The sequence below is a fragment of the Aegilops tauschii genome, chromosome 7, assembly GCF_002575655.3.
Source record: "Aegilops tauschii subsp. strangulata cultivar AL8/78 chromosome 7, Aet v6.0, whole genome shotgun sequence".
Classification (NCBI taxonomy): domain Eukaryota; kingdom Viridiplantae; phylum Streptophyta; class Magnoliopsida; order Poales; family Poaceae; genus Aegilops; species Aegilops tauschii.
In genome coordinates, this window is record NC_053041.3 from 63,349,916 (window position 1) to 63,374,796 (window position 24,881).

At 43.6% G+C, this 24,881-nt stretch overlaps 1 protein-coding gene across 1 annotated transcript; it reads right to left on the reverse strand.

Annotated features, from left to right (window-relative positions):
• Positions 1-7,425: 7,425 nt before the first annotated feature.
• On the reverse strand, positions 7,426-10,586 carry LOC109735821 (probable apyrase 3). The gene is made up of 9 exons (XM_020295026.3): positions 10,297-10,586; positions 10,040-10,168; positions 9,879-9,935; positions 9,675-9,767; positions 9,348-9,553; positions 8,547-8,638; positions 8,196-8,410; positions 7,672-7,855; positions 7,426-7,597 (listed from the first exon to the last, which is right to left on the reverse strand). The coding sequence occupies exons 1-9, from the start codon at positions 10,492-10,494 to the stop codon at positions 7,476-7,478; spliced, it is 1,296 nt and encodes a 431-aa protein (XP_020150615.1). The 5' UTR covers positions 10,495-10,586; the 3' UTR covers positions 7,426-7,475.
• Positions 10,587-24,881: the final 14,295 nt, after the last annotated feature.

Here is a 24,881-nt window from a genome sequence, read left to right on the forward strand (position 1 = left end):
TAAGACCTTTGCAAGATGCAAAACCACTGCTGTGATGTGAGTAAACAGCATGTAGGCCACAGCAGATGCAAGAAGCACTTACAGGAAGTGAAGCAAAAGGTTGTACAGCACAGCAACATGGGTAAGCCAACATCCCTACTAAAATTATTTCACTGCTTATGTCTAGTTTTTTTGTTAAATCATTAGGAAGCCCTAAATATTTTGATGCAAGATCACCGATAGGGCACTAATGAAATATTTCAGTGTCTACATCTCTCTACTGAAAGTGCATTACTTAAATATTTCAGTGGCTACGTGTGTGTACTAAAACAACACCACTGAAATATTTCAGTTGCTACATGCGTGTACTGAAACAACACCACTAAAATATTTCAGTTGGTACGTGCGTGTACTGAAAGTGAACCACTGAAATATTTCAGTGGATACGTGCGTGTACTGAAAGTGCACCATCGAAATATTTCAGCGGCTACGTGCTTGTACTGAAATGGCAGCACTGAAATATTTCAGTGGCTACGCGTGTGTACTGAAACTGCTACACTGAAATATTTCAGGGGCTGCGTGCGTGTACTCAAACTGCAGTACTAAATATTTCAGTGTCTACCCGTGTGTACTGAAATTGCATTGCACTACTGAAATATTTCAGTGTGTACCCGTGTGTACTGCAATTGCACTACTCAAATATTTCAGTGTGAACCGGTCAGTACTGAAATATTTCAATGCCTACAACTATGTACTGAACATGCAGTATTGAATTAATTCAGTGTCAACCCAGAGTCTATCACTATTAAACTGTGTACTGAACTTGTCTGGAGGCACTTCTCGCAGCCAAAATATTGCAAGTTCAATTTACACAGATTGCATCACGTAATTTGAACACAACTCTTGAGGTGACAGACACAATTTCCTATCATGGATACCAGTCCAGCACATCAAAACATACAAGTAAACATATTAATGATATATGCCTACTCTCATTCCATCCTCGTCGATCGAACTAAGCTGCCATCCAGAGGCTACGGATTGAAGTACACAGGTAGCAAGAACATATTGCAGAGAATCAAATTAAGCAAGTGGCAAGTAATGATTTATAAATCAGCAATCTTACCCTAAACATATCTGCGGTCGTCGTTCAGGCGAGGAGAGCGGCGAGGGAAGCGTGGAGAACGGTGGGGAAGTGAGGTCGCGACCACTGTCCTCCTCCTCTTGCGCTTCGGAGTCTCCGACTCAGTTGGAGGCTCCACAATCTGCAACGGCACCTCGCGCACCGTGGGTTCCTGATCCAGTGGATGCTCTACCCTGGATTTGAACACCCACCACCTCTGCCTGGTCCACGGGCTGGACGAATTGGCCTTCTCCATAGCCCAGAGGAGGATCTCGACCTTGTGCATCGGTTGTGCGGGTGGGGGGGGGGGGGGGAAGCTTTGCCCTCTCCCTCCTCGCCATTTGCTTCAAAGTGGCCATTGCCGTCCAGTTCATCTACAGTGTGTTGTGAAACCAAGAACGGATCTCCGTCAACCTGGCCATCTTGACCTGGTCGCCGCTGGCGATCTCCATGAAGTCGGCATTCTCGCCACCGGCGATCTCCACGAAGTCGGCGTTCTCGCCGCCGGTGATCTTCTGCTCCATCGAGGTTCTTGCGTGGATGGAAGAGGGGGGTGGATGTGGAAGATGAGAAGAGCAAAGTTGCGGCCGCGAGAAGGAGGAGAAGGCTAGGAGATGGCCGCGGTTGTAATGGTGATGGAAGAGGGGAAGGACCACAGCGGCGGCTTTGCATTGGACGAGAGGGGCGGCAGTTTTGTATTGGACGAGAGGGGCGTGCACATTTTTCCTAGGACTGAAATGCCCCTTGATTAAAAGGTGTCCCCACCTTATCATATTTTTCCTAGGACTAAAATGCCCCTAGATTAAAAGGTGTCCCCACCTTGTCATTAGTACTTTCGAGTACTTTCATCCGAATACTTTCGAGTACTACGTATGTGTGCACCGTTAGATCGAGACAAACGAACGGCTCCAAAAAATGCCAACTACTGTAAAAGTGATGCCGTAATCGGCCACGGTATGCTTGTCCTCCAGCTCGTCCTCACGAAAGGTAAGGCGCTGCCGATCCTGGATCTTGGCCTTGACAACGTTGATGGTGTCGGATGGGTCGACATTGATGCTGATCATGGTGCCTATGAAGGTCTTAACAAAGAGCTTCATCTGTTGAATGAGAGCACCGAAGATCAAGAGCAGTTTGCAGGGACATACAGTAAAATCATGCATGCATGGGAAGAGATCTGAACAAGTATGACATTTGTTTAGATTAGTACGGCTAGTAGCTAGTACAAAAGTCAATTCATCAGAGACTAAACCGACGAACAAACTCAATACGCGTATGGATACATTATAAGTTGAACCCAGGAAGCACAGATCTTATCAGCCATGCAATCTCCCCAGATTAACCCATCGATGGATGGTCATGGGTATAATTAAGCAATATAAAAGAGTATGCAAGTTGTAGAGATTGAGATCAACGGCAGTTTTAGGTACATAGATGTTTTACCCTGATGGATGTCGATGATGACGGAGTAGCACAAGCGACCGATCGATGATAAGGTTGTCTGATCGATATAGATCGGGAGGTGAGTCTGGGGAACGATGTATTTATATATCGTCACGGCCCACGGGTAGGGTTTCTGGGAACTACTCTGGTTCCTTCCAAGGCAAGGCTCGCGACGGCGCAAGGCGATTTTGCCTCCGGAATGGGCGCTTTCCATTTCTTCCCAATAACTGTCATTCTCTACTCTTCGACTGGACCCGAGAACCTCAGGGATTGGACGTAGGGGGAAGCAGCGTTGGCATCCTACATCGTCAATACTGCCGGGGATTTCGCTGCAATAAAAAGTGCTTAATTTGCCATGCTTAAAAGTATGATGAGTTAAAGTTTGTTTGTGCAACAGAAGAGTTAACCCGCCGCCGGGTCAACATTATCTTTGTAAAACTTCAAATCTTCTGTTGCACAAATAGACTCAGCATAAGCAGCATCTTCATTTGCCGGGAATTTCGCTGCAATAAAACGTGCTTAATTTGCCATGCTTAAAAATATGTGGTGAACCAACATGTGGTTGGATGGTTAGAGGGACTGTGGTATCCCCAGCCCATCAGGGTTCAAGTCCTGGCGCTCGCATTTATTCCTGTATTTATTTCAGGATTTCCGGCAATGCGCATTCAGTGGGAGGAGACGTTCCCGTTGATGACGAGGTGCCTACGGTGACTTCGTAAATTTCAAGATGATATCCCGGCTCAGTCTTTCAGAGGTGCTCATAGGGGTAGGGTGTGCGTGTGTGCGTTCATAGGGGTAAGTGTATGCGCGTTTATATGAGCGCTTTCGTCTGTACTGTGTTAAAAAATGATGTGAAATTTTGGCATTACCAAATAATAAATATACGTCGGACCGCTTCACAGACCGATACAGACCCATATTAGATGGCTCAACACGTCCGAACATTTACTGTGGGCATAGACAAAGGGAAAAAGTGAGGGGAAGAAGATGATAGTGAGGTGGACAATATGGTAATGAGGTCAGTGGTCAAAACCATGCCACGTCAGCACAAAACAACCCGAAGCAACCGAAAGGATGAAAAATATCTGGTTTCAACAATTGGGGGACTAAATTTTGCTGGTATTAGTGTTGAGGGATCAGTGCTGTACTATCGAAAAAGTTAAGGAATCAGAAATATACATTTCCCTTAAAAACACGATATAAGATTGTAGCATTACCAAATAATAAAATCATCTTTAGTGGCTTACCAGAAAAACCTTTACAATAACAACATACTCCCTTCGTTCCTTTATATAAGGTGTATTTTCCTTTTGATAAAATTTCAAATTGTAATGTGTGTTTCTTCTAATTCCGCATAATTCCCTTGTTAGCCCTACAGAAAAAAGGAAAATATCTCTCTCCTGATTGTGTGTATCTCTCCTTGTAGTAAAAGAAAAAATATCTCTCTGTCGATTGCATGTATCTGATACTTTTCTGGACTAACTGATTTACTTGGCACTTAACTAATTAATTTGCAAAGGGTAATTTTGTCCTATCATATCTATAATTCTATGCTTAGTCGTCGTGCCAAAAATTATACACCTTACATAAAGGAACGGAATGAGTGTTAAGAAACCAATGATACTATATTTAGTTACTGGACATGGACGCTCCATCCAATAACCCCACCAACAATAACCAACCTGGCATACTGGACTCACTGTCAATCTGACATACAGCGACGCACGCTGCTGACGCACGGTGGTGGCGCGGCCCCACGATGGTGTTCCGACGGCGACGTGTGAACATGACAATTTTGGGGAGGGGATTGGGAGATAGCCAACTACTCCTCAAAATAGGAGGGAGAGGGACAATTTTATTGGTGATCACCAATAATTTACGGGTCTACGAAAATGCAGTCGACTGAGATTTAATTATGTCTTAGCCGACCATGTAACATTTTATGCCATCGCTTGCAACATTTTTTTCCTACGGTTACATCGGTCTTGCTGGTTTGTAGCATGTCGTCTCTCATAGGTTGTAGCATGTCATCTCACCAGTTGCAGCATCCTTCATTGACTGTTGTAGCATTTCAGTTAGAACGGTTGTCGCATTTATTGTTGTTGCTTGCAATACCGTCGCAACATTTTTCATCGCCGTTTGTAGCATCCTGCCGTGCCGCTTGTAGCAAAAAAAACCACGCCAACGGAGACTTCGTTAAATCTCAGTCGACTTAATTCTAGACACAACCAATAATTTATTGAAGAGAGTTGTTGGAGCTTGGTTTTTGACCCAACCCCCATCGCAATACCAGGAAATTACTGGGAAAAGTGGAGCTGTTGAAAACCCATATCCCCCAAAAATTTAGATCATGGAGAGGCAGGAGCGTGAAGTTTAATTCATGCCGAAAAGATCATGGATAGATTGTCCAATGTATTCTCCCGCCTTGGCGTGAATTAAACTTCACGCTCCTGCGCCTCTCCACGCTGTACTCGGGCTGCTGTCTTAGACTAGCCGGTGCACCCCTTTGTGATCCATGGCCTTCTTGCCGATAATTTCCTTGTTGCTGTCGGCCTCTCCCCACCTCTCGTGCATCCTGCCGCATTACCTTTCGCATCTGCCAAATGATGCATCGAATCGCCTATGGTTGGTGCCCCCGGAGTGATGCAGGTGGTTATCCTCACCCTCTCATTGGTACCGCCTCCTAGGAGGCTTCCACTGCAAGTGTGCCCCCACCCCCTCGGCATCCCACCCTGCCCCACGTCATGCTACTTCTCCCGTTATGCGAGCGAAGGACCGCCTCAGGTTCCTCCTCCTCCAGTCACCGCTTGTCGTAGGAGCCTCAGAAGTATGCAACTCCTAGAAAGAAATGTGACGATGGGCCTAGAACCTGCAATGTGCTTTGTCCACGTGGTCGCATAATGAACATCTAGAAAAAGTCTAGAAAGAAATGTGTATGGTCTTTGTTGAGTGTTTTTCTACCTTCGTCGAGTATTTTCGGTAGTCGGCGTACACGACCTTTCCTGTAGTGTAAACAAGATCGCCCAATTGGCCTCGAGAGCCCATTTTTGATTTGTGATGTAACTTCTAGATTCATCACAGATTTAAGCCCATCTATGACTGTTTCAAAGAACGTCAGCAGAAATCTGTAATGGATAAACAACTTTCTTTAAAAAAATTGCTAGTCATATCTTATGGGATCCATATGTCAGCCTGAGCCATGTGAATAGTTAACGCATGCACCAACTCTTTTCAAGTGATGGCTCACACTACCTGGTGAGTTATTCTGTTTCTGTCAAATGCATTCATGTATTGTAAAGGAGTATTGGAAACCAAGTTTGCACTTCATATAGTTAGGAGCGAGCGAGCAATCCTCGACTAAGGACTGGGTTGATGGAGTCCTGGATTAGTGGGTACTCACCACGTCGTCTCCCAACTAGGCGTGTCGGGCCAATGACCCCATGGCGGTTCACTAATGTGCCACTTCGGCTATCCCATGACGTCTACAAAGAAGATTCCGTAAAACATGGCGCTCAAGACGAGGACTCTTCTAAATCCTATGCCTCTGGTGTATTATATAAACCGAGGCTAGGCTAGTCAATAGATCATCTCATATTCATTAGAATCTTACACAACAATCTCTTGGTAGATACTTGTACTCTATAGTATGCCTCATATCAATAAAATCAAAAGCATGATGTAGGGTATTATCTCTTCGAGAGAGTCCGAATCTGGGTAAAATCCATGTGTCATTGTTACCATCGTTGCAAGATGCCTAGCTTAGGATCCCTACCCCGAGATATGCCAGAATCAACTCCGGCACAGGTCTCTTAACTGTTTTTGTTATCAAAGCCATTATTAGAATTTAGAAAGGAGAATCAATCTAGGGAGTAATACAATAGCAAACTGCCATGATGCATATATCCTATGGGAAGCTTATGGTTGTGTGATTTGATGCATACGTTAGTGATTCTCCAACAATCTCTACCTAATAATAAAGCACGTAGGGTTTCTGCCCGTCCGTTGCACCGTTTTGCAAAAAAGCCCCTGAGTTTTCATGAAATCAACCCACAATCCGGATTTAAGTCACACTGAACCGTTATTTTACAATTTTTCGAAAACCCCCTGACTTTTTAGGTATTCCATGCACAGATCATATTTAAGTCAAGCAAATGCTTTTCTAAACCATCCATATCTTTTAAACCGTAACTCCGATTTAAACATCTTATATATGAAATTTGATTAGAAAAATATGTAATATGAATATAAGATTATTTTAACCTGTTAAGTATTTATAAATATTATTTTGGAAGATATTTAAGTCAAACAAATGGTTCTCTAAATTATACGTATCTTTTAAACCGTAACTCCGATTTTAACATGTTATATATGGAATTTGATTAGAAAAAGTGTGAAATCTGAATATGATGTTAATTTTACCTGTTAAATATTTTTTAGATATTGTTTTGGAAGCAAACATATAACTATAGCGCACGATCCATTTTTCTTTTGTACAGGCGGCGATCCGGGTTGCAAATAAACACCCACTATAGTCATATAGGTAAAAGAAAACATCGAGAACTACACATGCATACCTCTGAATACATCGCAGGGGAAAACAACAGATTTCTCATCGCGAGTGTGAGAGAAAGCGCGCGCGAGAGAGAGAGAGGGGAGGGAGGAGAGAGAGAGAGACGTCTTAGGATTAACCACATTCAAACACGTTTTGGTTTGTGTGAACACTAAGGCCATCGCCGGCGAGGGTGAGAAGAAGGATAAGCGGCAACACAAATATATGATGCATCGCTAAAATAAAGGAGATGGACTTATTGTAGTCTTGAGTGATGGTTGTTCGGTTAAGAGTGTGTGTTGTGTTTTTTTCTCCCGTTGCAACGCATGGGCTCTTTTACTAGTAATTCTAAGGGAACCCAGCCGTATCATGTGACATCCATTGTCAAGTGCCCTTTTTGGGTGCAACTGCCTCAATAGCTTCTCCTAGAGGCCACGCCGCTTCAATGAAATACTCCCCATGCTTCACCTTCTCCACAAGTGTGATATTCTTGGTGGGCTCCAAACCTGTAAATAAATCTTTACACACATTTTCTTATAATATACACATGTTTGTACGTAGTAGTGGTAGAGAAACTCACCGAACCCATCGACGAGCAAGGAGTATTGATAGACGAGGTCCATGCAAACGTAGGGTATGTCGCGGACCTTGGGGTACTTAGCCTTCACTTCTTTCAAGCTCATTCTACATATCTTCTGGGCAATGGCTCTAAAAGCCACTGGGGTGGACGTCCCGCTTGGAGCATCGTTGTCGATGAGGCCAACCTGTCCAGGAACGATGGAGATCGACATAGACAAGTTCAAATCATCCAGCTGGAGTACACATATGATATAACCAAATTAATTTTTCCTAGCTAGCTAATTTAAGGGTCTTCAAGTAATTGAACCCTACATTATTCCAAATAAATTGAATTCTAGTTTTGTCCTAAGTCAACTAATTTAAGTGTGAGCGAGTTTGTACAAAAATATGCAACTATCCACGACATCGAATATATATAGTGTGAAAATATATTTTGTGATAATTCTAACAAAACTAACTGTTGATATATTTATGTATAGACGTAAGAAAAACAATATTTCAGTTAATTTAGAACGGAGGGAGTACCTGCGAGGCCATGTAGTAGAAGCTAGACGCGACATAGAGGTTGGCCTGGCCAGGGCCGCCCCCGCCGTTCCACACGCCTTCGAAGGTGCACTTCTTGGCTTGGCAAGGCGCGTCAAGTTTGAGTGCCTTCAGTACATCACCTCTGCACTTCCCGTATTGTGCACCTCCCGTTGACGCGGTAGCATTGTACTCCTCGCCGTTGTAGGTGTATTTGCCTTGGAGAACGAATGGAAAGAGAAATAATAAAATACATCAATCAGTTATGGGGTTTCTGGTTATATTACTTATATGGATGAATACCAAGGCTACTGATACTGATCTATGACTATGGATCATACGTAGGCCACTTACCACTGAAGCCACGAAGCATGCAGTAGCTAAATGGTCCTTCGGTAGCCTTGAAGATCTCTACACGAGAAGCTAAGGCGCCGTAGCGTAAGTAGCTGCAAGCACAGAAGAAAAAGGCCTCCCCTGATCATTTTATAATTGATATACAATACAAAGTTGCTCATATGGCTTTATAAATCAAAAAGCAATATGTCCCTCTTCTCATGAAATGGTTAGATGCCTTGGTATTACTTTATCTTTCTTTTCACGTACCTAACTCTTGTACATGTCCTTTGCTTTTGCTTTTAGATAAAGAAAATAAAATAAAATGCAGGGCTTTGTCCTACTGGAAAAGGCCCCAAAAATGTTTGTTACAAAGTTCATTCAGGACGACACAGGCTTCATTTGGGAAGTACACCAACACCCCTTTTATTTTGTTCATTGAGTAGTTTTCTGGTAAGATACACTTTCAATAATTAACCACAAAAGTAAGGCAGCACATGCAGGGTCTTGCCATATTGAACACTAGGTGATACCTTGGGAGAATGTTTTGCAATATATTAAAAAAAACTGAAACTACAAAATGATTCATTGTGTTTAATTATTATTGTATAGTTGTAAATATTCAATAAATATAAAATAACGTAATAAACGAAAATTACCATGCATGTTTGCATGTTCAGGTGTCACTTTTCTATGCATGGTTGCATGTTGAGATGGCATGGTTGCATGTTGAGAGAAATATATTAGTGAAAACTAGCTATTTAGGTATAGAAGTACTACATATAAACCAAAGCACATTCATGCATGAGAGGGTCTTCAAACCTGTGAACATAAACGTTGTAATCTCTTCCCTTGAGATACTCTTTTGTAACATAAGGATCCTTGCCGTGAGGCACTCGTGGAGCGGAAGCAGAGGCGGCTGGAGAAATGGCATATGCCATTTGCACAGACCCACCTCCAAGATCAATCACACCTACCGTTTTCGAGTAGTCTCCTCCCAACTTATCCAGCAGGTAATTCAGAGCAACCTACAAGCACCTCATGCCATGCAAAAAGAGGTTAGACACAATGAAGTGTCGGTGTTTGTATCTAATAAGAATTCGTGCCACATGCATAAATTCATGTGTTGATCGGTCATGTGAATTATACCCATAGGTAGGATCCTTCCTGAGATCCCTCGAGAACATTGATCCACTTGGGATTGTACTGAAACTTGGTGTTACTGTGGACAGCGCCCCTGACCTGGGCGTATCAATTCGAGAATCAATACTTAACTCGTGGTTACTGTATATCCATGCGTCCTAGCTACATGCATGAGATAAATATAAATCACAAGATCATTGAGGTAATTACCGCGTCAAGTATCTGCTTTGCTTGCTTATCTCCGATGAGCCTGAGTCCGGCCGTGGCCTGCACATTTAAATCAAGGCCTGATCTATATATCTTGACCCAGGACATTCTCTAGAGTCTGCGTCAATTAATTCAGATTAGAGGGAGTATTAAATTTTGCATACCCCGAGTTTAACGGGAGTTGTTTTCATAAGCCTCTGAGGCACAACGCTGTTGGCCTTTTGAAGCAGCGGTAGCATGGACTTGCTAGCCTCCTTGGGGCGTCCAGCGTACGAACTCAGACCAGGATTCACCTGCAAACAAAGAAGAGACACGAAAAGACTAGCTGTCAACGAGATGATGAAGATCGACTGTGTCATCCTTACCATGCATGCATGGCTTCTTTTTCTGATGGAGTATATCATGGATGCATGGTGCGTACCTTGGCGAAGACCTCGATATCGTTGCCGATCTTGACTAGATCCATCCGCTTGTCGAACCGGAAGACATGCATACGCGTCCCGGTGCTGCCGGCGTCCAAGATCACGGCGTACTTCCCCTCCGCCGCACGCGCCTGGGCTATCTCTGCCGACGCTGCGTGGAGGAGGAGAAGCGCCACCATGCCCAGCAGGTGAGCCATTGCTAACTAATGCAGTGCGTGCTGCCGGATGACGAGCGAGTGCTACACGCTAGGTTTTATATAGTATATAGATAGAGTATAGGAGCAACAGCCAGTCCTCCACGAAAAGCGTCAATATTAATTCCATTTCGAAGCATTCCACTGTCGACGAGTATTCACGTGGAAGTGTCCGGGCTTTGGTGCAGACAGTGAGCGCGTGGGTGATCTGATGGCATCCTCCACTGCATTCCCACACAAGGTACAGGTAGGTAGAAGCGTCATGTTCAAGCGTGCGTTTTCGTGTTCCATGCCACCAACTTTCGGGTGGGATTTTGATTTCCGAATCATATTCCCGATACTGCGGTCTCATCCCCTCTGCTAGTACCGATAATGATAGACCTACGAAGGCTAACGTAAATTCTTACGTAACCTTCCCACAATAATTCTAGGATAATTCTATCCCCCCTGATTTTCAATGGGGTGGGTCCCTGCTAGTACTGCTCTCTGCGCTGGAGCTGGGCTGCAAAGCTCGTACGCACCCCTTGGCAGAAAGATTCCAACACCTTTCACGGTGCCACTGCCACGCAATGAAATTGGCTACGTCTCTGTAGCAGGTATTCCAGTGTTGCAGATTGCATCCGCATCGTTGTAGCATCTCCAATAGCTGCAGTATTTTAGGGCACCAAAACGTGTGTGGAATAGAACTTAGGAGATTGAAAAGTGTTTCTTTTTTTGGCACCACAAAGTGGCGTCTTCAAAAGTTGCTCTAAAATAGGGCACCCAGAACAGCAAAACCTTACTTTTTTTTAAACGAACATTCATACTACTTCGTTCATATTCCTACTTCGATCAAAGTTCTAAACATTCAAAGTTTAAACAGGCAAACTTGAACTAAAAAACTACAGGCTGTCCCAGTCAATTTCGTCGGAGACGTCACTCCCGTTGTCGGAATCAAGGTTGACCACACCCAGGGGGCGTGCATCCTCCTCTTCATTGACCTGTGAAGTCCCTTCCTTGCCATCATTCTTGCGCTTCGACTTGTTGAGATCCCTCTTCTACTAGAACCCCATTTTGCACGTTCTCCGGGTGTTCCCGCGCAAACCACGCCATCACCTCCTCATCACTCTCCCAGGTGTTGTCCCATTCCTCGACAACAATGCGGTTCGTCGACCTGATCGGGATGGACTCAATGGTTACTAGGGCCCAACGAGCTCCTTCGTCTGCTGAGACTCGATCTCTGCAGAGTTGAGCCTCTCACGCGACAAGCCAAGCCTCCACGCCGCGGCATCATAGCCGCGGGCGGCAATGTCCGCCGTCGGGAAGGTGTCGAGCCTGACCCGCCGGCTGATGTGCCGTAACAAGACACCGAACCGGCCGGATGACCATGGCCGCACCCCTTTGAACCCGGTCATGGCCTTAGGCCTGGCGGCTGCTGCAGGTCAGCCGAGGATGGAGGCGATGAGTATGCGGTGGGTCCGGCTATGAAGGACAGCCGGGGATGGAGGCAACAAGAATGCAACGGCGGCTTGGTGAATGCTGCGGATTTGACGGTAGCGGTGCGGCGCGGGATACCAATTTGATCGGTGAAGCAGGTGGCAACGAAGAGAGGTGAGTGGATCCGACCATGGAGGGGTACAGTGGCGGCGGCGCGAGTGAGGGGAGGCGGTCAAGGGTCGATGTGGATGAAGGCTGCGGGGGCGGCTTCTGGCCATTCTATTTTGTGGCGGCCGCCCGCGGTGTTGTATATTTGCAGCACCAGCTGCCGCATTTTACCCAAAAAAAAATTGAGGATTTTTTTTTATGATAGGGCAGATATGGAGGGGATTTTTTGGCCCCAAGTGTGCGCTATGTTAGGGGACCTATTGGATATGCTCTTAGCACTGAATAAGTCACGGATCAAACCTTCTGTCCACTGTTGAGCATCAAAGTCGATTAACTGATTTTACCAAATACGACTGGTGAACTCTTTTAACCTTTTATTCATATATACTCCAGCAGCACAACACATGTTTGCTATTGGACCAAAAATAACAATTACTGCTGACTTAAAAACCATACCAAACTAATTATTGACGCTAGAATTTCAATATTGGTAGGTTTTACATATTGGAGGGGTTTAAAAAATTGACAGTTTTTATATGCTTTTCGAAAAGCTCTAGCTCGTTGCTGCGATAAACAAGATGCTTTAAACTGATTACAAAGTGAACACTCGGTAAAAAAAAAAGTGCAGACCTGTTGATTTTGAGAGATAAAAAACTGCAAGAACTGTACACAACGTGCAACGCGGGGTTGTCGGTCTCGGCATCGGTCTGGTGGTTCGTGAGTGTACGATGTCAAAAGCGATGGGGACACCAAAAAATTCGCACCATGCAGTGATGGTCCATGATTACTCTTGCGATATCCCCACGTAACACGTCCATGCATGAATGCATGATATTTTAGACTGTAAAACCTAAGAAAAGTTGGCCGAACTAATTCCAGCTTTTGAGGCAGCATCTTATACCCAAAAGCAGATTGAGGTTGACAGAATAAAGGCGGTGCCACCAAACTAAGGCCGACACAATAGGGAAAATTAAGGTTATACCACTACTCAGATCTGATATTTGATGGCCGCAACTAAGATTTTGAATTGTGAGTATGCAAATAACGAGTGCAAAAAATTTGGGCATGAGCTCCTAGGCGCCGTTTTCACGAGTTGACGTCATCCCACTCTCATTGCCAATTCCTTCGACCCATTCGTCCTTACGTGGACCCATCGCTTTGCCACATGGGAGGAGACTCGTTTGACCCAATTCTACATCTGTGGTACCCCCATCAACCGATTTGGGTCATGGTAAAACGGGGATCCCCTAGAAAAGCCCCATCCATTACATTCCAACCGTTCCACAGACCCAATCCACCCCTCAACTCAGGTATGGAACGAGGTGATTGGGAGAGGTTGGAATGGGCTTGCAAGGTGAGCCTCCTAGTTGCGATGTGGGCAAGAATGCACCAGGAGACAAAGGCCACCTGAGCAACCATTGCATGGTGGTTCACGTCGGCGCTTAGTAAGGAGTGTGTTCGTTGGCTTCCGAGGAGGGCTGCACAATAAATGAGCGTATTTGCAGGAAGGATTGCGTCGGAAACCAAGCCGGAGGAGTGTCGGCGCACGATTTTGCTCTGCCAAGGTTTTTAATTAAGAGCACTGATGGGAGGCGATAAATTGGGCTTTGGAAGAGGTGTCATGCTGTCGCTCGCGTCACGCTGATGAAGCACCACCTCGGCTTCTGCCTCTTCTAGTCACCATTTTTCATATGGAGGCGGCAGGACAAGAATCTGTGATGTGCTATTAGCTACGTGGTCGTGCAATGCCACTAGAATCTGCGATGTGCTATTTGCCATGTGGTCTCCCAATGCACCTCTAAACGATGTCGAGATGATGTGTATGGCACAACACGTGTCACACGGATGTCCATCGCTTAATGAAATACATTTTTTTTGGTATTCTTAAGACAGTGCCCACGAGTAAAAATTTAAGCTGAATCATAACTAAATCTTGTAAGGCACATTACTAAGAATGTGACGACACATAGATCGCATCGCATATAATCTAATGTAGTACTATTTCACAACACTAGCAACACATGGAGTTTCCAATGCATATATAGGAGTACCTACAAGGAATATTTAAATGACTGGACTAAGTATCGAACGTTTTGAATTTGGTAACAGATACCAACAAGTAGGTTTCTTCTGAGGCCTTGTGAAGGATTGGATGATCGTGTGTTCCATGCGTGCGATAGGAAAAATGATGCTTACGCATTATACTAACGGTTCTTGTCCTTAATTGTTGCATTCATGCATATAAGACGAAAATGCAGGTTTCAGCAAAGATTTCACCGAATTCAAAATGTTTGTACCTCAAACCGTCACTCCGATTGAAAATTTGTTTTTACGTTAAAAAATCGTCGCGATGAGATCTTTGAAACTAACACTATGGCAGAATCGGGCTTTAGTCCCGATTCAGCCTTCAGTGCCGGTTTAGAAACCGGGACTAAATGTGGGGACTAAAGCCCCCCTAGTCCCGGTTCATCACGGCCCAGGACCAAAGGCCCACCACGTGGCACGAGCCCGCGGTGGGGGCTGGGGGACCTTTAGTCCCGATTGGTAACACCAACCGAGACTAAAGGAATTTCTTTGATTTTTTTCTTTGATTTTTTTGAATTTTTTTGACTTTTTTCCGATTTTCTAATTTCCGAATTATTTGACAATTTAATCTCTAATCACTCCTCATCACTGCTCAAGTGTGGAGCACTCATTCCAAATCGTCTAACTTCCCGGCCGATCGCCCATCCCCTCAATACTCCAGCCTAAGCACGCTTAACTTCTGAGTTTTATTCCCCCTAGTTTCCAAGTCCGCACTTGTTCTTTTCCTAACAATAATAAGCTATCGATCCTATTAACCCTTAGGAGTTTAGCTTGAGCATGAAGTCACACGTTTCACCGTTTGAGTTTGAAACTATTATTCTAAAAAACAATAATTATTTAGTAACACTAATATTTCTTGAATAAGTGTTTGAACATAGTTTGACCACAGTCTGACCAGAGTTTGACCAAAATACAAAAGAAAAACTGAAATTTGAGCATAACTTTTTTTCCTTTCAGCTAAGGCCGTCGAAATCGGCACCGGCTTTTCGTGCTGAATATTTTGATATATTATACATTTTCTCGACATTATATGCAAAAGTTATAGTCGTTTTACTTTTTCATAACACTTTTTTGCAAAACATGACAAAATTTATGTTTTTAAATTTCTCTAACTAGTAGATGTAGTAACATAACTACATCTCGAAGGATTTTAATTTTTGAAGTTTTTATCATTTTCTTTTGTTTTTTTTTCAAAACTAAAATGGTGATAGGGGGTAGAGTTTGAAAATTAAAGAACCCCTTTAGTCCCGGTTTGTGTTGGTGGCTCCAACCGGGACTAAAGGTCTAACCTATAGTGCCAGCCTGCCACCACCCCTTTAGTCCCGGTTTGTGACACAAACTGGGACTATAGGTACACCACGAACCGGGACTAATGATGCCCGCGCCCAAGCCGTTGAAACCGGGACTAATGGTCACATTAGTACCTGTTCGTTTCCAAACTGGGACTAATGCGCCTCACGTAAACTCATTTTTCTACTAGTGTAAATCCCATGTTGGTATGTTTTGATGACTTTTTTCTGGTAAAAAATTACCACGCTTAGACTACGTAAGCTATCATGCCTGTAGTATTTAATTTATTATAGTGTTTACACTGAAGCTACCGAGGGTATCTTTCGACTACTTTTTTGCCTAGGTAAAAAATTACCATGATATTTGTAAGTTAATTATTAGGTTGGCAATACCACCTTCCAGCATCGGTGTCATGCTTGGGCCACAAGGTGAGGTCACCGTGAAGTCAGGGCAGGGCCTGCTTATCAACAGAACTTTGCAGCTCGTGTCGGGCCAGGCCCGTTGGGCACCTATGATCACGTCCGTGATGTGTAAAATACCATGCTATTTACCTAGAAATTACCGGGAGTATGCTTTTCAACAACTTATTTTCCTCAGGCCAAAGTTACCATGGTGTTTGTATGTAAGTTATCAGGTATTTGGTTGAATATTACCATATCATTTACATAAAGGTTATCAGAGTTAAGTTTTGAAAGAAAAATAATTCCCTCTAGTCAAAGTTATCGCGGTGTTTGTACATGAGTTATCAGCTCTGTTGTGCACATATTACGATGCTATTTGCACATAAGTTATCTGGGGGGTATGCTTTTCAACAACTTTTATAACGGGGGTCAAAAAGTTATCATGGTGTTTGTACGTCATTGTCATGAGCTGCATTCTTCCTCATATCTCCACCCAAATAGATCTTTCTAACATAGGCTCACCTATTTTCTCTATTTCTATGATTGCTTGGGATGAATTGTGCAAACGAAATGCTATTGCATGTTACGCCGGCAATCCCTCTAAACCCTACCACCATCTCCACCGCCCGAGACCACCTATATCCCACACTCGAATCCATTAATCCCCTGCCCCTTCTCCGTGAGCGACAACCATCCTCTACGACTAGTGCATCTTCTTCCTCCCGCCGCTGCTCTTTTCTTCGTTCATCTTGTCGACCCACCTACCTCCCCATTCCTAACCACCAGCCACCGCCACCCTTCAACCAGCTGGTGTTGTCGTATGTTGCCCCATGCTCAAGTCGCCACCTTCACCAGTGATGACACCAGGCATCCCTCTAAACCCTTCCACCATCTCGGTGCTCTCAACCTCCCGCATCCCACATCTGAGTCCATTAACCCCTTGTATCGCCTCCTCCCGCGACAACCCTCCGCTGCTACAATTCTTCATCCTCTCACTGCCTATCATTTTCTTTATCCGCTGTATCAACCCATCCACCTCTACCTGTCCAACCACCTGAAAGCGCCATCTAGGGTCTGCAAGTGCTACCACGCGCTACCTCATCTCCCTCTACTGAGTGGAAGCCCCCACTGCAAAAAAGAAGTGCCGCCTCCGCCACCAGCTAGCCCTCTAAACCATGACACCATCTCTAGCGTCCATGACCTCCTGCACCCCGCATTCTAGTCCGTTAACCCATGCCCCTCCTTCGTCGCTGACGACGTGGCTAGCCACATCATCATCACATTTGGTGAGGTCCTGATGAGCCGTCGTTAGGGATGTCTGTGCGTTTCCATGGAATAAAACATGACGAATTTACCCAAGGGCATATCATTGAAACGATATAAATATGGAAACTTTTGTATCTATTGCAAAGCGCTTTGCCCCTTTGCGACATAATCTACACCGATAAAGGATATTAAGCAAGTTACTGCATTGCAATTTGGCATTTAGCAGTAGTTTAACGGAAGCAAATGAAAGAGGCAACTACTTAGATTATTTGGTTCATTACGGAATTATTCACTACATCACTTAACTACCGTATTTTATAGAAATGTGCCACCGTAGGAATTTTAATGCATCATGCACGACATCAAATCTAATTAGTGTGTGAGAAACATAACCACAAAACCTAGCAAAGAAATAGCCAAAAATGGCATTTGTCCTGCTTAACTACCACATTTATAGAAATGTGCCACCACAGAAATTTTAAAGCACCATGGACGACATCAACTCTAATTAGTGCGTGAGGAACATAACCACAAAACCTGGCAAAGAAATATCCAAAACTGGCATTTGTCCTAGATATAATGTTACATGATGTTTTTTTACAAAAAAGTGAGGATATTTTAAGTGGTAATACTTTTATACTCTCCATAATGGGCAATTCGTAAGCACCTCAGGGACAACTCCATTACATTAAGTAATTTTCCAATTCAAAAGTGAGCATTACTTGGTAATATTCTAACGCCACGAAGCTCGGCTAATTTTTTTAGGGGAATGCCATCTAGCACACTTTGTTTCTGAATCAAATAATTGTTACATCGCTTACAATATAAGAGAGAATAAAGATAGGGGGTTACCATCCCAAGACTAATGTAGTTTTGTTTTGCTAAGCAAACCAGCAAGATTGTGCACCATCACATTTGCATCCCGCGGACAACGGTTGAAGATAACCGAGCCAATCATGTATGCCTTTTGGTAGCAATCAGCTAAAATTTCTCTGTAGGGATTCTATATTTCAATCCTACCAATTGGATACTTGGATCAATTCCAAGGAATCATATTCGACAATGATTTATATAGGAAAAATGTAGAACAAGAGAACTTACTCTAATGCCATTTCGTCTTGGGCAACAGTTATAAAGTCAAATATGTATTCGACTGCATCTTCCATGACTGCATCTTCCATGGCATGCACGTTGCCCTGTGGTGCGAGCACATCCTCCTGTGGTGCGAGCCTGAGATCCATTGCCACACCCTGCTGGGGTGTGGGTACAGCCTCCATCAGTCATCGGTGAACGAAAATTCGTGAGGGAATATGTGGATTGAGGTGGGTGATAAAATAGGAGCCCGACGGAGTTTATAAGAAGGATCGCGTCTTGTTTGACACATAATTTTAGAGAGTTATTATTGCCTTCCAAATAATTGCCGTCATGTAATCAAAGCCAGTGTTGGATTCCACGTGATTTTCAACTGCAGAGGCATTTAATCTTTCCCCCATAATTGATATTTGAACCATTTTGATTTAACTTTTGTGCCCTGTAAATAATCTCTTTCCAATCTCACAGGTATGGGCGCATGACTACATGCGCTTTCCTATTCGCAATCGCATGCATTCTCACACCTGGACCAATTGTTGCTTTGTAATAAATCAGAAAAGAAAAGAAAGTAATTGGACCATTTCTCGCCTTGTGTAGTAGAAGAATATGAAAAGGAAAGAATCGCTGGTGAGGGCGTCCCAAGAAACCCCACACATTTTTTCTTTCCTTTTCCTCCTCTCCATGAACCTCTGGCTGATGCATATGGGAATGCTTGGTTCCCTGTACGCACTCCCATTATCTTTTTCTTAGGAAAAATCATATCTCCTGATTGCATGCTATCTTATCTTTCTCTCACAGGCAAGGAAGTATTTCATTTTTGTTATTTAATGTATCCACCAAATGGTTGGCCAAAGTATGTGTATGCACTGGTAGAAAAATGGGCCTTTAGTCCCGGTTCGCAAAGGCCTTTAGTCCCGGCTGTGCAACCGGGACTAAATATGCGTGACTAAAGACCCCCCTTTAGTCGCGCCTCTTAAGAACCGCGACGTGGGCGCCAGGGGTCCGTCGGGGCGGAGGACCTTTAGTCCCGGTTCTCGTGGCTAACCGGGACTAAAGGCCTCCTCCGCAGGTTTAGGGTTTTAGCCCCCCTAAACCTGGTTTCTTTGCGAATTTTTTTAATTTTTTTTTATTTTCAAATTTCTGAATTATTTTAACCTCTAATCTCTAATCACCACCCCTCATCACTGCTCAATTTATCCTCTAATCTCTAATCACCCCTCATCATTCCAAATCATCTAACTTCCCGGACGGTCACCCATCCTCTCACTACTCCAGCCTGAGCACGCTTAACTTCCGGGTTCTATTCTCCCTCGTTTCCAAGTCTGCACTTGTTGTTTTCCTGACAATAGTAGGATGTCAATTGTATTAACCCTCAGGAATTTAGCTTGAGCACGAAGTGACACATTTCACTGTTTGAGTTTGAAACTATTGTTTTAAAAAACAATAATTATTTAGTAACACTAATATTTCTGGAATAATTAGTTTGACCACAGTTTGACCAGATTTGACCAAAGTTTTAAAAAAACTGAAATAATTATTTAGTAACACTAATATTCTAGAATAATTAGTTTGACCATTGTTTGACCACAGTTTGACCACAATTTGAAATTTTTTGAATTTTTTTGCCTCTCCAGATCTTAAAAGCCCCGTATCTTTTTTTCTGTTAGGTTTTTGAGGATTTTGAAAATGTTTAACGGGGTTCCCCCAAGTAAATTCGGATGTAACTTTTCGAGTAGATGATTTGTCATATAAAAAACTTTTTCATCCGAGTTCGTATGCAAAAGTTATGCCCATTTTAAGAAATTACAGAGAGATTTTGCAAATAAAGTCGAAATTCATATTTGTTAATTTTCCCAACAACTAGACCACATATCACATGGGAAACTTATTTTTTTTATTTTTTTTGACATTTCCATCATTTTCTTTTGTTTTTTCTAAAACTGAAAAGGCGATCGGGGGGGGGGGGGGTAGAGTTTGAAAATGAGGCCTTTAGTACCGATTCATGCCATGAACCGGTACTAATGCCTCAAATCCCATTAGTCGCGGTTGGCCAGACCAACCGGGACTAAAGGTCTCGGTTGGTCTGGCCAACCGCGACTAAAGGCCTTCGGGCCAGCCTGAGGACCTTTAGTCCCGGTTGGCCAGGCCAAAAGCCCCTCCCGTCCGCCAGCTGTCGACCGAGTGCGCTGGGCCCAGATAGTTGGTCGCGGGTCTCCTCCCGAACCGCGACTAAAGACCCCTTTGGTCGCGGTTCGATTATTTTGGGGACTAATGGGGGCGTATGGAACCCTCTTTTTCTACTAGTGATGATAGATTTATATATTACCAAAAGGGATTTACTTATACTTGGCAACGAGATATTGCATGTCCTACACACCATTTTGATACATTTTTATTCAATATAATACATTATAAAACCAGGAGAGATATAAAGATGCTTGGCAACAAAATGTTGCATGTCTTACACACCATTTTGATACATTCTTTATTCTAAGATGAAATGTTCACTTGTATTACACACGATAATTTTAGCGCCGATTGTGCAGCACAAAATGAGACAAAAAATGGGCCAGCCAAATTTTCCACCAACTCACAATGTCGAGCACAAAAATGAAACAGAGGAACCAAAATTAAAAACGCGCGCATGCGCCAAATGGGCCTGTCAACTTTTATTATAGTTAAAGTTTTGGTAAGTTATTTGATACGAACGAGTTAATGCATGACGTTTTGTTGGGAAAGTGCTGATTTGAATGAGTTAATGCATGCATCAAATGGACCGGCAAAATTTGGCTACGGACTACCGACTCCCCTTTAGGAGTAGAGATTTTTGGAAAAGTGTCGATTTGACTCAGTTAATACATGCGTCAAATGGACCGGAGAAATTTGGCTATGGTTGAGCGAAAGGTCACCTGTAAGACGTTCACGGGCATAATATATGGTTTGACGAAGGGTGGTGGGAGGTGGGACGAGACTGCCAACTCCCCCTTTCGGAGTAGAGATTATAAATGGATGATTTCAAGGCATCAACCTCCCCCCCTCACCCCCCTACCCCCCCCCCCCCCCCCCCCCCACACACACACACACACAACCCACACACACAGAGGGTTTTATTCTTGTTAGCAGATGACCGGGTCAAATTAATAACTCTGAATAGAAGCCAATGTCGTCCAAAGTATTATGTACGCCAAAAGTCCAATCGAAAAATGGTCACGATCTTCTCCTTGTCAGGGATCATAGATATTGTAAGATTGAGCCAAATGAATAAACAAAATAGTTATGGAAAATCTTTGTGAGCAGCTATACACTGCTCCAAATAGTGGATGCACCACGTGAAAGAATGCAAATAAATTAATCAGAAAGTTTAAGCACGATCAAAGGACTGCTTCTTGGTTCCTGGAGGCAATAACAACATATTGGTTAACATCAATAGCATTGCCGATATAAAGAAGTATCAATAGCATTACGAAAGAAGTAGTATTTATCACATCCAAATTCAGACCACGAAAATCCCAACACAAAATATTCCAGTTCTTAAGAGAGAGTCATAAGCAAGATCTAGTAATAAATTAACCCATAAGCAAGATACTTGTAATAAAATAGCAAATTTCTGGGAAGTAGCATCTTCTTGGAGATTAATTAGCCAGCGTCTTCGACCTCACTTTTGGTAGCGCCTATCGGTGTGGGAAAGCATCTCTTCTGGAGACTTATTATTGCCTTCCACATAATTACCGTCATGTAATCAAAGCCAGTGTTGGATTCCACGTGATTTTCAACTGCGGAGGCATTTAATCTTTCCCCAATAATTGATCTTTGAACCATTTTGATTTAACTGTTGTGCCCAGTAAATAATCTCTTTCCAATCTCACAGGTATGGGCGCATGCCTACATGCAACATGCGCTTTTCCTATTCGCAATCGCATGCATTCTCACACCTGGACCAGTTGTTGCTTTGTAATAAAGCAGAAAAGAAAAGAAAGTAATTGGACCATTTCTCGCCTTGTGTAGTAGAAGAATATGAAAAGGAAAGAATCGCTGGTGAGGACGTCCCAAATCTAGAAAGAAACACCACACATTATTCTTTCCTTTTCCTCCTCCCCATGATCCTCTGGCTGATGCATATGGGAATGCTTGGTTCCCTGTACGCACTCCCATTATCTTTTTCTTAGGAAAATCATATCTCCTGATTGCATGCCATCTTATCTTTCAATCACAGGCAAGGAAGTGTTTCATTTATGTTATTTAATATATCCACCGAATGGTTGGCCAGAGTACGTGTATGATAGATTTATATATTACCAAAACGGATTTACTTATACTTGGCAACGAGATATTGCATGTCCTACACACCATTTTGATACATTTTTATTCAATATAATACATTATAAAACCAGGAGAGATATAAAGATGCTTGGCAACAAAATGTTGCATGTCTTACACACCATTTTGATACATTTTTTATTCTAAGATAAATGTTCACTTGTATTACACAAGATAATTCTAGCGCCCATTGTGCAGCACAAAAATGAGACAAAAAATGGGCCAGCCAAATTTTCCACCAACTCACAACGTCGAGCACAAAAATGAAACAAAAAAAAAAAGAAAACCAAAAAATGAAACAGAGAAACCAAAAATAAAACACGCGCATGCGCCAAATGGGCCTGTCAACTATAATTATAGTTAAAGTTTTGGTAAGTTATTTGATAAGAACGAGTTAATACATGACTTTTTTTGGGAAAGTGCCGATTTGATTGAGGTGGTGTTTGGTTCTCTAGTCCTAGGACTTTTTCTAGTCCCAACTAAAAAGTCCCTAGTCCCTAAAAAGTCCCTCCCTGTTTGTTTCCAGAGACTAAAAAGTCCCTAGTCCCTTTCTAGAGGTTATTAAATGACCATGTTGCCCCTAGTATATAGAAAAATAACAATCAAACAACACCATGTGGTGGCAGGCCAATGGGTGCATGGAGGGGCATTATTGGAAAAGTCCCAAAAAGTCCCAAAAAGACTCTCCTTGAGAGTCTTCTTCATTTAGTCCCAAATGCCTAGTTTAGTCCCTAAAAAGTCCCTCCCGTTTGATTAAAAAGTCTCTAAGAGGGACTTTTTCTAGTCCCTACACAAAAAAGTCCCTGGAAACAAACACCCCCTGAGTTAATGCATGCGTCAAATGGACCGTGGAAATTCGGCTACGGTTGAGCGAAAGGTCGCCTGTAAGACCATGGCGGGCATAATATAGGGTTTGACGAACGGTGGTGGGAGATGAGCCGAGACTACCGACTCCCCTTTAGGAGTAGAGATTTTTGGAAAAGTGTCGATTTGATTGAGTTAATACATGCGTCAAATGGACCGGAGAAATTTGGCTACGGTTGAGCGAAAGGTCACCCGTAAGACGTTCGCGGGCATAATACATGGTTTGACGAAGGGTGGTGGGAGGTGGGACGAGACTACCAACTCCCCCTTTCGGAGTAGAGATTATAAATGGATGATTTGAAGACATCAACCTAATGCATGAGTCAAATGGACCAGCAAAATTCGGCTACGGTTGAGCGAAGGTCGCCTGTAAGACCATCGCGGGCGTAATATAGGGTTTGATGAACTGTGGTGGGAGGTGAGCCGAGACTACCGACTCCCCTTTAGGAGTTGAGATTTTTGGAAAAGTGTCGATTTGATTGAGTTAATACATGCGTCAAATGGACCGGAGAAATTTGGCTACGGTTGAGCGAAAGGTCACCCGTAAGACGTTCGCGGGCATAATATATGGTTTGACGAAGGGTGGTGGAGGGTGGGATGAGACTACCAACTCCCTCTTTCGGAGTAAAGATTATAAATGGATGATTTGAAGACATCTACCTAATGCATGCGTCAAATGGACCGGCAAAATTCGGCTACGGTTGAGCGAAAGGTCGCCTGTAAGACCGTCGCGGGCGTAATATAGGGTTTGATGAACTGTGGTGGGAGGTGAGCCGAGACTACCGACTCCCCTTTAGGAGTTGAGATTTTTGGAAAAGTGTCGATTTGATTGAGTTAATACATGCGTCAAATGGACCGGAGAAATTTGGCTACGGTTGAGCGAAAGGTCACCCGTAAGACGTTCGCGGGCATAATATATGGTTTGACGAAGGGTGGTGGAGGGTGGGATGAGACTACCAGCTCCCCCTTTCGGAGTAAAGATTATAAATGGATGATTTGAAGACATCTACCTAATGCATGCGTCAAATGGACCGGCGAAATTCGGCTACGGCTGAGCGAAAGGTCGCCTGTAAGACCATCGCGGCGTAATATAGGGTTTGATGAACTGTGGTGGGAGGTGAGCCGAGACTACCGACTCCCCTTTAGGAGTAGAGATTTTTGGAAAAGTGTCGATTTGATTTGAGTTAATACATGCGTCAAATGGACCGGAGAAATTTGGCTACGGTTGAGCGAAAGGTCACCCGTAAGACGTTCGCCGGCGTAATATATGGTTTGACGAAGGGTGGTGGGAGGTGGGACGAGACTACTAACTCCCCCTTTCGGAGTAGAGATTATAAATGGATGCTTTGAAGACATCAACCTAATGCATGAGTCAAATGGACCGGCAAAATTCGGCTACGGTTGAGCGAAGGTCGCCTGTAAGACCATCGCGGGCGTAATATAGGGTTTGACGAAGGGTGGTGGGAGGTGGGACGAGACTTCCAACTCCCC